At 38.0% G+C, this 17,132-nt stretch overlaps 1 protein-coding gene across 1 annotated transcript in view; it reads left to right on the top strand.

Moving 5' to 3' along the window:
- The window catches only part of glra1 (glycine receptor, alpha 1), a 124,575-nt gene that overhangs the window by 15,830 nt on the left and 91,613 nt on the right, over positions 1 to 17,132 (top strand). The window contains exon 2 of the mRNA XM_020649725.2: positions 16,614 to 16,738. Within this exon, the coding sequence (XP_020505381.1) occupies positions 16,614 to 16,738 (125 nt within the window). The remainder of the gene's footprint in view (positions 1 to 16,613; positions 16,739 to 17,132) is intronic.

The following is a 17,132-nucleotide window of genomic DNA, read 5'->3' as shown; positions in this document are numbered from 1 at the left end:
TATTTTTTCTCATAAATACATTAGTTCAGTCAGAAAACAAACTTTTGTAGTGGTTTGAAATGTTTTTGTTTTTTTTACAAAGGCATAACAAACTGTGTCAAGACTCCGACCTCATCACTCCTCGCAGATTGGTCTACAGGCAGAATTTGAGGAGTGACGGACATAATATCTTAAACCCCTCGTCAGAGCCTGCGAAAGACGCTAGGTTGTTGATGTGGTTGAAAGTACGACCAAAATCTTGGAGTGGGAGGATGCATTTATCAGGTGATTGTGTAGAATGACACAGTGTGAAATCAGTGCAGGCGGCCTGAACTTTAATAGATAGATAGATAGATAGATACATACATGTATATTAACCCAAAAAAAAGATTTAAAGAATACCCCTAGATGAATCATGCTTAAACCTGTGCAATTGAAAATAGACTGATACAAGAAATGTACATAACCCGTGCAGGGATAAAAATATATGTGACATTTAAACAAGAACCTATAAACAGGTGAGGAAAAAAATCTGTAATTAGACCTGAATATATATTAAAAAAAAGTGTAGACATTCTGAAGTTGTGTTGTTTATATATGTACAGCAATGTTTAAAAAGAAGGTAGTGCAAAATTATCAAAAGAACAGACATTAAATAACAGGCAGTGCAAACATTAAAGGTGAGATTTAAATAATTGTGAGGTTAGCATTAAAGTGTCCAACTAGAGGCTGACTCTTGGGACAGCTGTGCAGATGGGAAATGGAAAAAAGGAAGATTTAGTCCACGAGTCACTATTTTATTTTATTTAACCTTTATTTAACCCGGTAAATAACCCATTGAGATACAGGATCTCTTTCACAAGGGTGAACCTGGCCAAGAAGGCAGCAGCACACGTCATAAAAAGCATTACATGATAAAGAGACAGTTTGCAAACAATAAGTTAAGAGAGAACAACTGTGTGCTCTCCCCCTGCCATAACCGTGAGGTGTTGTACAGACGTATGGCCAGGGGGACAAAAGAGTTCTTGAGTCTGTCCGTGGAACAGGATGTGTGACAGCAGTCTGCCACTGAACACACTCCTCTGCCTGGTGAAGGTGCTAGTGCGCAGTCACTGCAGGCCTATGATTAAATTCAGAGATTATAACTTGTCAAACACAAAGAGGAAATAATGTCCTTATTGTACACAGTTGGTATAGAACTACCTTTCTGCCCTTAAAGATGTCTGCTGGCTCATCCTTCTGTATTGTTCCTTTTTTCTATGGTATCGTTGAATCTGGCACACTGTCTCTGCACCTCTAGCAAGCCACAGACTCAGCATTATGAAGATACTATCAGAAAAGACACTTCCTGTGTCCACGCAGCTGGAGCGATTGTCTCTTTAGGTGAGGAATAAAAAGCAAAACACACAAAGACAGAACAGCAATCCAGGCGGCTTTTTTTGTTTTTTTTTCGCTTTGTATTCTAAATTATGCTTCATGCTTTACTCTATTTGCGGCTACATCTTTAGTGCTTAAAATAGCCACGTACATAAGTGAAGGAGGTTTTTTTAATTTTTCCTGTATCGGACATGAGCCACAGAGTGTTCAAGGTGGAATCTTCTATTAACTGGTTTATTCATGCAAACTGAACCCACCACATTTACAGTGTGAACTGTCTGCAATACCATTAAAAGCAGGTGGGCTTTTGAGAGCAGCAATCTAATCTATTAGCCAAACATTTATGCAAATAGAGCAGACAGCTGGCAGACGTTTTGCTCAGTGACCCAGTGAATATGTATTTGTGGAGTAGCAGAGGACACAATAATGAATGGAATTGAAAATGCATCTTTACTTTTGAAGTATACAAGACACGGACAGGAAAGGGAAGTGTATCACCAAACAGGAGAATCAAAACACCTCGCTTTATTCAATAAGGAAACAAGTACATACTTGTGTGTGGTTGGTTAGTTTAGTTTCAGACTTTCAGATCACATCCTCCAAAAGTCTCTTGACTCCCGGTCAGTCTGACTGTGAGAAAGAGATCATTCTTTTTTGTGTGTTTTTCTTTCTTTTCATTGAAAGAGTAAGTCATCCAGTTGTCCTTCACCTCTCAAGCTGCCCTCATCGATCTCTGTAATCAGAACGACCCTTCTAAAAAGGCCGCAGTTTAAGAGAAAATAACATTGACCTCGTACTTGGTGTTCATTGATCGTTGGTGTTCTTGTTGATGAAACAGCTTTGTGAAAAGAATGCACATGGAAGGTGTGCAGCACGGCGTCATGGAGGTTAAAGACAGGAGGGTTAATACAACTTGAGATGGATAATTGGAAGGTTTCTTATCAGAGGTGACAATATTTGATGAAGTGTGGAATACACTTAGCCTACTAGTTAAACGCACCAGAGGTGGACTCTAAATTCCCTCCCACATTAGTCCCTGTCTTGTCTCCTTCCAGACAAGCATGTGAGTAAAATCTGCCTCAATAGTTCTGGTCTTACTGCAGTTTAAGTGAGAATCAAAAAGTGTGTGCTTGTTTATATTTTACATTCATGTTGCATGCAGACTCTGCATACACAGTCTTAGTTTTACTTTGTGCTATGATGAAGACTACTGTGAGACTTTCCTGGAGATCAGTCTAAAAAAAACGAGTAATGGATGTGTGTCTGTTGTGTCGCGTCATTTTTAATGCTATAGTACGCCTAACTACTGATTCAGAGAAGACGAGTCACATGTTGGACAAACTCTGTTGGTCTGTTTTGATGGTTGAACATGAGAGAAAATGTGGGCATCGTGAGAGTCACAAACTAAAAGAAATAATGAAAATAACATTGGTATGGTTATCAACAATCGACGACTAAATTGTTATTTGAATCACCCGTATCGATATTGAACCGGATTTGTCACAATTGGTACATCTCTAATCACTACATGCCTGCAGTTGTTTGCTTTGTTTCTTGGCTTAAATATTCTAATTTCACGACAAGGGGCCCACCTAGCTATTTCTAATCATATACATTAAGTCAACAGTCTTCAGTTTGCGCAAATTATCCTCCTGTGCCCTCAATAAGGATCTCGATATGGATCTCATATATCCCTTAATTAAGTTATTCAGATTTCAAAATCCAAATTACCTTAAACAAATTAGCAGTGAATATCCAGGGCCAGGCTTGTGTAGTCAGCTAATGAATTAGTACAGAGTCATTATGGACCTTCACCTGAAATAACCTAGTAAAAATGGAAGATGCAGTTATTAAAGGGGGAAGAAAAACTAAACCAGTTTCTTGATCGTTAGTCAAATTTGTATTGCAGAAGTGTTGCACACTGCTGAGGAGTGTGCTGGGTGAGCTGTACGTGATGTAAACTCTGAGGCAGTGGAGTAACAAAAGGCGTCTGGGCTTTCCCTTACAGTTAAAGGTTAAAAGGCTTTGAGCGTGAGTCCAGCTCCCTCCTTAATTTCCCAGTGTGTGTGTAATTCAGTCCAAAGTGTTTGTGCTGTGCTACAACACGTCCGGGGGAAATGATGTTTGTGTCGAGGACACACTGGTGTAATCCCAGTCTGTGACTAATCTGATACCGCCGTCATCATCCAAACAATGTGTTTGTTCAATGCTAATTTAAAAAGCCATTTCACATGGGTCTTATGTTTCATTGTGTCATCTCAGCGGAGAGCTCCGCGCCCAAACAACAGAAATTTACTTTTTTTTTTGTCAGAGTCTGATCCTATCACACTCCCACTTGTCGTCGCTGTAAAGAGGATTAAACTCAGATTCGTCACGTCGCAGAGGGAATTACCGCTGCCGAGATAATCTCTGATCCAGCTAATTTGCTGTCACGGAGAGAAGAATTGGATGAAGTGTGATGGGACCCAAAAAAAAAAGCTGAATGTCTCCTCATTGATCGGGTTGACATTGATCGCTCGATCATCTGGTGTTTGGAGTCTGTTTCTTCAGGTGGTTGGGCCTGATCATGCCAGAGACACCCGAGGTCATTAGGCTCTGATGAACGATCGACGCGTATCGTTATCGTCACTGACTCGACTTCACTCGCTCTCATCAGTCAGTGTGTGACCTCGGAGCAGAACAACAAGGGAGCAGTTAGTGTGACATGTTCCAGCAGACAATCATCACATCAGTGTAATCAGTTATGGTAATGTGTTTGATTTAATCTCAGTGGTCACAGTAATCTGAGATCATTTTCACAGTTGAAACAATCAGTCACAGCGGGAATTTAATAAAAGTCATTTAGTTAAAGGGGTATTCCAAAGCTGCTGCTTCAGGCTTCATGCAAGGAGAGCAGTCGCTCTGATGCTTTTTAACAACATATTGTCTTAATAATACTTCTAATAATGATTGTAAGCATTCTTTATAAAGCAGTATCATTATTTTTTTTACATTAAAGGGATACAAAAAGATCTTAAATCCACAAGAGGACTCCCAATCAGGTGCAAATAATATCAGAGACAACAGGCAAATTAAACAAATATCCAAATGTCTACCTCAAGCAGAGATAGAAGTGTCCCATGGCCTGACTCCACTTTCGCTAAATTTGCTTTCTCCTTTAAAGCCTTTAAAGAATGCAGTAATCTTCCAACTAATTTGAAACTTTGCACAGACGGCCACACTCTCTCCCATGAAGTCAAAAAATGTACTTTTAAGGAACCAGTCTGTCAGCATGAATGTGTCATCTTGACGACTGTTCTACAACTCAGGGAAACATGTACATAATGTTTTGATATCTGTTTATGGTTCTGTGTTCTTCTTCTCTCTTATGAAATGTCTCTGAGATAGCATGAATCGGTGCATGACCGGTTGTTCTGTATTTAACTTTTGCCATCATCTGCCCAGGGACTACTATTCTCTTCTGACAGTAATATTGTTTTGTACAGTGTCCCTGATTCAAATACACTAATACTCTAAACTTAACTTAAACAACTTCACAAAATGCAACAATAAGGTATTTTAAAACATGTAAAAATCACAGAAATGCAAAGAAAACAGACGTGTATGTGAAAGCCGAGGATGAGTGACAGCCAGTTCAAGGCATTGTTGAACGAATACTTTTCCAGTAGTTGTTTCAAAATGGTCACAGTGATTGCATCTCTCATAGAGCTGAGAAGATGGTACAATAGTTTTAGTCAATGTTAAAAAAAAAATCTAAGCTCAAGATTTATTTATTCTTTGTAAAAGTTGTGTTTTTGTAACTCCTTTGGAAAAGGAGCTGCAGAGACTTAGAAGAACAGGAACATATTAAAGAACATGCGATGTATCCTGGTCCTGTATTTTTCATTAGTATACGTATGATTGTTTTGAATTGAATAGGCTTTATTCTTGAGGAAAGTATTAGGCGTTTGCTTCAATGGATGAAACATTTGTCCCACCTGTCAAATAAATGATTGTGATTTTGGTCTTTTATTTGCAGAAACTGACAACTGGATATAAAAAAATAAAAAGATGCAGTGTTTTTCAGACCGTGAATAATGCAATGAAAATAATTAATCTTTTAAAATAACACAGTACTAACTTTAGAAGAAATACATCCTTGAACTAACCCTGATATTTAATCACAGCTCTGGTGCTCTTAACGTGGTCTCCTCTCCACCAGTCCTTCACATTGATGTCAGATGACATTTCGCCACTCTTGGCACAAAAAGTCAAGCAGCCTGGATTTGTCCGATGGCCTGTGACAATCCATCTTCCTCTTGATCACGTTAAGTGAAATGAGGGGACCCTGTGTTGAAATGTAACAGACTCTGCAACAGCAAGGCTCACATGCATGCAGAGATGCTGCTTTGAGGAATATTTGGAGTGATATATTTATGTCCTTCAGAGTTATTTATGCAGATCTAATAAAAATCAAATTTACCAAGTGAGGCCATGTTGTCACTAGAGAACTAGAAGAAGCCAATCTATTATTCATAGATTTTTACTCTGATCAGACCGTGTCATATGTGGTCAAATCAAAAAAAAAAAAAAACAATACGATGTTGTTATTCTAGAGGAGTGACGACATAAAGGGCAGTGTCGGCCGGCAGACATGTGACCTTCTGTCATCAGAACGAGGACAGCTGTGGGGGGGGGGCTGCTGACGACACACGGGAGTGTCCAAAATATGTACCCCAGACCCCCCTGCATCTAGGAAAAATGCTTTTTAAACATAATAACTGTAAAAAAAATGAAGCAACACTGAATTTTTAGTAATCCTTTAAGTCAATTGGATTGTTTTGGCCCTCTGCAGTACTCTCAGAGATAGTTTGTTTCCCCCCTAAAAAAATCAAATTAATACAACCAGACACAAGCAGTGCACAAATAATTTACAGGGGGACAGAAAAGTATGAATGTGTAAGTATAAATTCAAAAAATTTGATGCCTCATGCAACAAATATGATACAAAACAAAACTTGTACATGAAATGTGCCATTACATTTTTTAAAGATTTTTTACAAGGTTCATAATAACTTTTATATTCAAAGAATTTAAACTTTCTGACATTTGTGTCATGGTCTAAGTCTTACAGAGTTAAGACACAGTTCCATTTAATATGTCATGTATGGGAACACAATCTGATGCATTTAAATGTAACCAGTTTTGTACCTGTTAGCAGCGTTACTAGTTTGGCAACACATTTCCATTAAATGAAACAAACAGCGGTGTTATAAATTAGTATCTCATTGATGTTTATAAAATGGTGAAAAGTGTGAGGACACACAGGATGCAAGCAGCAGTGTTCATCTTGTCAAAATGATGTCAGAAAGAGATTGGGGTGGGGGGTTGGGGGGAGCAGTGATGACAAGTAGACAGACAGGAATTAAAAACGGAGTCATCCCTCTGCTCATGACTGCCCTTAAAAAGCACATCCTGTCTTCTGAGTCACTATGTCATTTTTTTCCCCCGTCGCAAAAAAAAAACTGGCATCACTGGTACGTCTGACCTTTAATCTTTTTTTGTTTGACACTAAATTTGACTGTCTGATGTCTCTCACGGCCCAACTTAGAGGGACATGTTGACGCTGACGGTGAAATTATTTGGAATTGCTTCCGTAAATTGCTCCAGCCGAGACGCAATGTGATTCCTGGAAGCAAATGTACCCAATGAGAATACATCTACTAAAACTGTTTGTTTGTCCACTGACAGTCTCAGATTTATATTTTAAGTGTCTGACAATAATACAGAAAGGATCCCTGCAGAAATAAAATAAAAATTGATGATCCATTGCAGAAATCTTCATTACCCTCTTTAACCACCAAACCCCAATGACAAAAACAAGCTTTTAAGTTAGCAAAACTTAGGATCTTGCTTGTCAACTGCAGCGTCTTAAACTCAATTTTTTGTGTAATTTTGCGTCAAACAAATATTCTTTCAGAAGCCGAATTATCATTTAAACATCAAATTAACACATCAACACAAACAAACTAACTGATTGAGGTAGTGTTAGAATGGCAGGTATAATCACTGTTTTTTGTCAATGGAGTCTGGTGACTTTAAAGAGAACGGTAGTTGTTTCTGGTTAAAATATAGAAAATTACCCATAGCGAGGTACAAACTACAAGATAATCAAGCCTATTTTGGGCCCGATTTTCCTGTGGTGTGAGGTGTGTCCCTGATCTGCTCAGAAAACCATCGGGCCGTCCCAATTTGAAATCATAAATATTAAATGTGTTCAATATTTACGATCTGAAATCAGCATGGATGGCCTAGCACGGACTCTGAATCGTCACAAGGAACAGAACAATAGCCAATAAAGGAAGCAAGCTGACTGAAGTAGGAAGCACAACGAACATAACCATGTTGACGACAGCAAACGCGAAGCATAAAGTTAGACGGATGTCGTAAATTCAGGACTTAACAAAACTATCTTTAGTGTAATTTTCATCATCTATGCAGAGATCAGGTTTGATCCTCTGCAGTCTGTATACATAATGCCGGCTGAAGCAATAAAGTAGTTCCAAAACATCTTGTAATAGACATCAGACTGTGAAAAAAATCACTCAAGAATAATAACAAAAAACAGGTCGTAGGTTTTCCATTTCTTGATTTCCCCATAAAGGAGTATTTCTCAGATGTCAAATGTCATCTACGGCATCTCTGTCTTGACTTTGAGGAAAGTTGGAGGCGTGACAAATGCTGTGCACTGTGCAATGGCATTTGGAAAATTGCAGATTACCTAAATGGGAGTTCTGCAGCTAAAGGTCAACATTTGAGACTTTAAAAGGCCATAAATGTTATAAAACCTTGCTGTATCTTGCTTCAGATTGGCCTGAAGCGTGTCTCATTCAACATGGCTGTTTGTTCCAGATTTGTCCACGTTGAATCGGACTCAGACTGAATCATGAGGCGGTAGACTGAGTCAAAACCCCCTCATATATATCACGGCCATTCGTCATTTCCCCCCTAAAACTGTGTCCCAAATCCATAAAATTCAGTCTGCACGGTTTTGAAATGTGGGTTTTTTTAGCAGTAAAAATAATGTTATTACAAAAACTTCTGCTTGATAAAAATCTGTGTGACGTCAATGATTTTAATTTCATGGAAAGACATATAATGATTGATGAACTGCTGCCCGTTCACACAGTTATTTCTCAAGGAAAACAAATCATACATATATTTATAACTACAGAGGACTTTTGTCATTACATGGTGATTTCATACATGTAATGAAAACTTCATAATGATATTTCTGCATGTGCTTCACGAAAACAGTCATGAACAGTTTCAAAAAATGGATGAGAAGAAAGTTCAAATCAAATCCGAGCTACAAGCTGCTACATGCTAATCAAGGATAGAATTTGACGAAACAACATGAAAGTTAATCAAAAGCACAACCGCCGCGGTGTTATGATTTGATTTATGATCTCTTGATCAATGACCAGCTCTCTCTAATGTTTCAGTCTGATCTCAAACATCATCAGTCACGAAGGCTATCATTTCATTATGTGTGTTTTGATTTATGATCATTACAACATCATAAGCGTCACTGTCAAAAATGTTTCAGCAGAGCGCAGCCTCATCCGTCAGCTGTGGACGCAGCGTGAGTCATCATTTATTCACCACTGACTAAATGAGAAAAACAGCTTTCAAGCTTTTTTTAGGCAGCAATTCAGCTCTTTAGAATTCTTTTTGTAGTATTGTTATTTTGTTTTTTTTATTAATACTGCAGATGAGAATTATATTTACTAGATGAGTGACTCAAAGAGATTTGTTTATCTATCAACATCAGCATCAGCAAATACAGGAAATCTGTTTTTCTAAGCCAGACAATCAGGTCAAGACAAAAACACGTTTAATACAAACTATATATTTATATCCAGTATATGACTTCCTAAAAAGAGAGTGAAGTCAAACTTCCTCTTGGTGTATTGTTTAGAGCTCAGTGTTCACATTGATGGGAGGTTATTTCCTTCAGCTTCTTTATGTGTCACTCACAGGCTCAAACATTTTTTATACATGTTTGATTTTTCATGTGAACCCCTCCCTCTTCAACTGTTAGCGCTGCCGTCACATCAGGGAAGAGAGATAGCCCCGCCCACTCAGTGATGCTGTATTTTGGGGGGCTTAATGATGGAGTGAAAAAGCAAAAATAGATATACAACATACACTGACCTGATCAGCTTAGAGATGCATAACGTCAACATGACGTTGATCCCAGAATCTTGTTTTTAGATGTTTATCAAAGACATGCTGGTGAAATACGGAATGGTGGGGGCGTGGGAAGTGTGGAAGCAGGAAGGGAGAGGCGAGCTTGGTGATGAAGGAGGTGTGTCCAAAGAGAGCTTCTGTTTTTGTCTGAAAATCTGATCTGAAAGTTGCATATTTCACCTTTTAAAGCTTTTGAAGTCTAATGCCACACAAAACAGTTCCTGTTCCCAACGTAGCAAAAACCTTATGTTAACATTGTGGTTCACCTTGTAAACTCTGCTGCATCAGGTTTGGGTATTTCAAGACGTTCACACAGTATCAAGCTCGTTAGTCTTCCTCGCCATCATCATAATCGTCCACGAGTCAGAGCATCAACGGCTTTATAAATCTTATTTATATGAAATATCTTATTTTCATGACTGTCATCAACATCCTCGCTTGTGATCATTATAATGTCATTATCATTGTCATGATTTATGGCCGTTTATAACATCATCGGCATCCTCACTGTTTAACGCTGCAGATAGGGCTCGGTCTGTCATTGGCAGCTGCGGTTAGTGTACCCATGTGTGTGTGTGTGTGTGTGTGTGTGTGTGTGTGTGTGTGTGTGTGGGGGGGTGTGTGTGGGGGGGGAGTGACCTGAGTAGCTGGTAGCATGTGGACAAAGACAGAAGCCAAACTTATTTGTCTGCACCCCCTCCTTCACACACACACACACACACACACACACACACACACACACACACACACACTGGTGCATACACACACCTTTCTCCTTCGCCTTCACCCTCCTCCCACCTCCTCTCTACCCGACATGATTTGTTTTACAGTGCTTTCTACTGATGAAGGCAACTTGCTTAGAAGGTTGATGTTTGTGTTTGTATAATTTTGTGTGTGTGTGTGTGTGTGTGTGTGTGTGTGTGTGTGTGTGTGTGTGTGTGTGTGTGTGTGTGTGTGTGTGTGAGCATGCATTGGCAATGTGTGTGTTTTGTGTATAGTGAAGGTTTTGCAGCAGAAGGAGAGTTTGTGTGCACTTGCTTGAATGTGTGTTTGTTTTTTTTATTCATTGTCGTACAGCAAACACAACATGAGATAAGTCCTATCAAGGCATTGTCTCGTTTAGTTTTTGTTTGCCGATCACGCCTGCTCCATAATTCCCATTTGTACCCGACACACTGATTGCGATCAGCATTTCCCTGATAAAGCGACAGCACTGCCTGCATTACGTGTTTATGAATTGCTAATGGAGCTATTTATCATGCCGCTCGTCACCATTTACCATATTGAAAGTCACGGTTAGCGGTTTTACATTGAGAAGGTGAAAATTCAAGTGCGATCGACTGTATCATCTGTCATTTTAATTTATGAGAGATTAATGCGACGACACTCTCCTCCCCCACACTTATCGGGGAGTTAACAGCTAACAGCAGAATAATTGTCATCCTCACTTTCAACCACACAAACTCTTTGTTGCTCTTTCAGCAACTTATTAAACAGTCTTTGAATCTGTAAAGGACAGTTCCAGCATTTTGAAATCCAAACCTTTTTATCTAAATACTTTGGGTTACAAATGACGAGTAGGAAGATTAAGAATGTCTGAAGTCAATTATTTCAGTTGGCAGCTGCAGAACAAAATGGTTTTTGCCAATGACAGGTCCAGCTTGTCTCTCTTAAGGGTGTGAAAACATTACAGAAATGATTCCTTCAGAGAAGAGCCTCTTAGTTTAAACCCCTGTTTAAATTGCACTTTATTGACAGAGACGGTCAACCACACTCTAAATGAGATTTTACACAAAGTAACAGAACTGACGCTCTCAATTACACATTTACATATTGAAATATACACAATACACAAAAAATAAATCACATAATGTGATCACACTTTTCTGTGTGTCACAATGGCAGTATAGACAAGCAACCATGCTCTGCAATGCTTTCACACATCTTGGGATGCTCTCCAACAGTCTTTCACATTGATCTTGAGTAATGCCACTCTTTGTGCCAAGAATTCAAGCAGCTCTGCTTTATTCGATGGCTTGTCAAGCGATCTCCAAAATCAGTATCTCAATAAGGGGGATGAGGAGTTGCTGTATTGGAATTAAGCAGACATTGGGAGAGAATAGAAATGCTGATGAAAGGACACTTTGGAGTGCTCTCTAAATGTTCAACAAGGTCTAATAATGTTTTTAGCCCATTTATGGATTTGCTGAACTTTATGAAGTCCAAAAACTTGCAGACAAAAACAAAAATTCTGCATCAGTTCGAGTTTTTCTGATCTGATTTAACTTACTTAAAAGAAAAACATTGTCTTTGTTCAATCATTGAAACCCCAAGCTGAGCTCAGAGATGGAGGACGTCTTGATGGCTGAGACTGACTGCTGCTTCACTGGACGTCTGAGTGCTGCAAAGTAAAAAATGTTCCAGCACCCAAATGAATAATTCCTCATAAACACAGTCTCTGAATGTGGAAGATTGGCTCGGGCAGAACCGAGATGAAACATGCATGTGAGGAAAAGTTCCCATTAGGCTTTCGATCAATTTTTAAGCCATATTTTTTAAGTCTACAGTTTGATGAGTGGTGTTTGGGTTCAAATGTTCAAAGTGGATTTTCATCAACAAAGTGAATGACTAATTCTACTTGGCATCTGCATTTTAAATAAACAAATCTGGTGTTAAAATTTTTAGTGTTTCTACTACTTTACTTGCGTTATTCATAAGAACTTCTTGTCTAATTAATTACATTTTAAACTATATTTATCTTAAATGTCCTTCATTTGCTGTGAGGTTTCTTTACATTGGCGAAAAACAAACTTTTTCCCAGATCCAACATGTCTGGCTTTACATGCAAAGGTGCTATGATATTTAAAGTAACTACAACTTTCAAATGAGCATGTCATGCTGTATAAATGACACAAGAAACATTCGGATTATTCCATATTTAAGCTGAATGTCCGATGGAAATGTTGGATATAGTTGGAAAAGGTAACATAAATGAATTGGTTTCAGGAAGTAGAGAAAAGGATATACTGATGCAGATAAGATAAAATAAATTAAGAGGAAAACATCAAATTAATAAGCTCCAGTTTACACATTGAACAACCAACATCAAGTTCTGAAATGTTAAACCTTACAATGCATTTTAACTCATTCGTATGACTTAAAATAGTTCTTGCACATCCTAAAATATATTAAAAATTACACTGCTAATTGATGTGTTTAAAAGCAACTCTAAAACTGTGAATGTGCTGGAAAGTTCCTCCTGTGTCTTGTGGTTTAAAGAGCTCATTGTGAGGCTGTAATGCGTTGAAATGGGTCAGTACAGCATCTTATTTTTAGCCTGTATCGCACTGCTGTCCATGCTCTTTCTCCAGGCGCAGCGAGAAATGATGCAATCCCCATACAAACGACACTACAAGTGGCTGCTAATGCAGTTCCACTGTAAGGCCACGGGTCAGCTCAGTCCTCGCTCAGACTCAAGTCCCTGTCAGTTCACTTTTAATCTCACTCACGCAGCAAAGCAAAGCATTTGGAATCCAAAAAAAGGAGACTCTTAAAAATGTTCACACAGCCGGGGAACAGAAGAACTAAAAGCAAAACATCAATAACTGATAACCACACTAGTTTAACTTGAATACATGAATGGATGAGTGGGTCTAACAATGGAGCTAACCCACATAACCTTTGATTTTTAAGTTCACATGCTAGGATGATCCAAATATGATTACAAAGCTCAAATAAAATGTTTTGAGTTTAAATAAAAATCCATGTCCAGTTGGATGTTTGTGATTAGAAGCATGCATGATAGTGAAATTAATTTAATCTGCTAAACCTCTGGTCTTTCTTTTTTCATAAAGACTGTTTTAAGTTTTAGACCTTGAGCTTTATGAAATTGTGAATACATCTTTGTGCTGTATCCAAAAGACAGGGTGTGCTTTTTGTAATATAAAGCCTTTTTGACACATTGAAATATTTTGGGAAGGTTGTTCCTCACAAAAAAGAAAAAAATCCAGCATATTTTTATTTAACTGAGAAAAAAATTGGAAAACCAAGACTTTTATATACATATCATATTACAAAATGTTTAATCTTGCACATTTGTAGGAAGGCACTTGTTGTCTCGTACAGTCATACATTTTAAGACACAAGGCTCCATGTGTATGTGAATCAGACGTAGAGCATGAATGAGCCTTAATGATTTACATTTTATGGTAAACTGGTAAATGTTAACGAACTCAATCACTCTTTAATTCACAAACATTGAATGAACTCTGCTGCTGATCGAGCTGACTAACATTAATACATACATCAAGTCAAATGTAGTCTACAGCTGCACTATATTCATTACTCACAGTAAGCCTTTACATTTCTTTTCTTATTCATGTACATGCTTTTTCTTTTGCAATAGTTTTCAAACATGCCGGGTTGTGTGGTTCCTCTGGTTTGATCCATCATCTGTGTTCTTATCTTGTGTGTGTGTGTGTGTGTGTGTGTGTGTGTGTGGAGTGTTATTGACCGCTTGAGTTATTGTATGTCTGTGGGCTAAAGGCCATGTGGGGGTTTGGCATTATGCAGAGAGCATCTAATGAGCATGATGGGCTTAATAAGGTAAAGAAGTCAACTGTGCAAATACCACGGCTTCATTGTAAAATCAATACCGCTCTCTGCGGGACACACAGCCAGTAGAGTGAATTAGGGCATTAGTTTGAATAACTACTTAAAGAAAAGAAGTGTGTGTAATAACCACTAATGCATTAAGTCCCGTCAGCATGGCCTGTGAAAGTTCACTTTAAATTATTCACTTTTTAATTCAATTAGATGAGACTAAATGAAATTAAAAGATCATAGATTAATCTTGTGAAAAGCCCTGTGTGAACGAGTTCAGGGTTCACCATGTAATAAAGTCATGCAAAACAATTTATGAATCAATAAATGATAGATTTAAAGGTCAGATATTATATAAAATACACTTCACCATGTTTTTCACTAATATATATCCCTTGTCAATCTACAAACCCCCCAATTATGAGAAAAGTCCATCCTCTCCTCTCCTGCTCCATTTTTTAGAAAATGTCTGATAAAACAGGCTGTTTGGAAATTTTCCCTTCATGACATCACAAAGGGCAGCTGGGTGACACTCCCACAGCTAGGTGTTTGTTCTTCACTCTGAGTCTGTCTTCTCACCGTAAAAACAATTGGGCATGGTGCAAGAGAGCCTGAGCTACCGCAGCCCTTCCAGAGAGGGGCGTGGTCGGACTCAGCTCATTTGCATTTAAAGGTACAGACACAGAAACAGCCTGTTCTGAGCAGGGCTGAAAGAGAGGGGGTTATAGGCATGATCAAATACAGGATCAGAGTGGATTTAGAACAAGAAATTTCACAGACATGTTTTGTAGAGCTCTGAGAATTATTGAAACTGGTTTAAAAAGAGGATAATATGTGACCTTTAAAGTAGAGAATTGATCCAACAAAAAATTCATATCTTTAGTCTTATCTAAGTAAAAAAAATGCTTTACAAGAAATTCAAATCTCTTATGTTTCGTGACATGTTTTAACATGATATAGTTTAATATAGTTTAACAAAGAAATAGTTTTTTTTAAAGATCTATTGATTCAGAATTATATTAAAAATGTTCACAAAAGAATGAAAATGTTTTTTTATCTCTTTAATAATCCTGTTTTGTCCATTTCATTTTGAAAAAAAAAAAAAGTTTTCATGTGATTTTATTCAGGATAATCTCTTACATTTTTACAGAATAGTATCTAACCTGCCAGTAGTCATTGAAATGATTCGAATGCAGGCAGAAAATGCTTTCAAATATTTAACAAAACATGACTACTGGGAGCTCCAAGTATAGGTAAGAAATTTAGAGTATTTTTATAATCCTGTGTCTTTCTCTTGCACTGGTTTAATTTTCTGCGTATAGAACTTGTTAGTCACCTTCATGAGTTGCAGTATTTTGTACACCCATCAGCCCATCCTGAACTTGTCTCTGTCATTTTGTGATTTAAGACATTTCTTTAGTTTTTTCTTCATTTGATCAGGAAAATGTCCAGAGATTACGTCTGTTCTTCAAGCCTATCTGTAAACCTTTTTAATAAATCAAGCTCCTGCAGCTTCTTTTTTGAGTGTTATCATCTCATGTATGTCTTTGGGTCCTTAGATATGTAAGAGTGCTCACTTGACATTTAGCAAGGAAAGGCATTGATAAAATACTCAGTCTCCAATAGTTTGCTCCACAGTTTCCATTGATTTGATTTCAATGACCTCAGTTTGCAGAATCCCTGTTTGCTCACTGATCATTCATAGATTAGCACCACGCTATGGACAATTGGTCCATAGTGATGCTTAAGAATTGTCATTTTTAACTCAACCACTGCCTTTTGCTCCCATTACTCTGCTCTTAAATGGTCAGTCAAAATTGCGAATACTCATTTGATGTTTTACCATTTGATGATGTTGTAGTTTGTATAAACTGATAAGTTTCTGGTGTAGAACATAGAAAAGTAGTTCAATTGGATAAGATTTGTACTGCTGAAAGACTGGATTGTCTGGAAAAAAGAAGTGTGAGTCTTGGTTAGACTTTGTGCATACGCTGATTGGTGCAGCATCACGTCACCAATGAAATGTTGGCTTCTTGTAGTTCAGGTGCGTTTTGAAGGAAATCTTTATGTTTGGTGCAATTTAAACCAAAAACAATTCCAACAGTTTTGGACGGCTTGTATGATAAGTCTAAAGACAGGCCAGTGTGACCTTTAGCCTGGTGTTGTTACAAACTCCCAGGAGGGAAAAAAAGAGGCCAGTGGTTACTGTTGTAGATGATGAATTGCTTTGGATGTGAAACACAACAACTCGCACAAAGGATTTTTGATGTATTATAAGTACAATCCAATCTCACATCCATCTTGGTGCCTGTCAAAAGTTTCCGTCTCATAACAGTCTGACCCCAGCACTGCATACATCATTCCCTCGCATTCTTTTTTTTAATCTTTTAATAATCAAATTACCTTTTTTTTCTGTCTTCCAGCTTGGCAGCGTCCAAAGAAGCTGCGGCGAGGAAAGCTGCCACCCCGATGCCGCCTTCCGAGTTCCTGGACAAACTCATGGGCAAAGTTTCGGGTTACGACGCCAGAATTCGACCGAATTTTAAAGGTAGGAGATGCCACCAAGACTCAGTCGGATAAAAACAGGAATGTAGCCAAACAGTATCCTGAAAAGACTTGGTAATATGTTTCTTTCTGCATTTCATTACTTTCTCTGAATAACCTTTAAAGGGTTTAGCCAAGGTTTATCGCCAATAAAGGTTTGTATCCATTTGTTTACCAAGAAAAAAATAAAAGTTTGATTGATAAAGTAAATGTAACTAAAGGAAATATTGCTTTGTATTTAATCATTTGTCTGTCTTTTGGTTGTTCTCAATTTGTCAATCTTTTTTCTATTGCCCTTTACAGTGTTCAACAAAGGTAATTTTGACCATTGCTCAACTTGATTAAGACTAAATTAGTTTATTTCAGATGTAAGGAACCCAAACCCTATTTTCCCCTTA

This window comes from Labrus bergylta, chromosome 9 (genome assembly GCF_963930695.1).
Source record: "Labrus bergylta chromosome 9, fLabBer1.1, whole genome shotgun sequence".
Lineage (NCBI taxonomy): Eukaryota > Metazoa > Chordata > Actinopteri > Labriformes > Labridae > Labrus > Labrus bergylta.
Note: the sequence above shows the minus strand (reverse complement) of the source record. Positions and strands in the feature narration are given on the sequence as shown.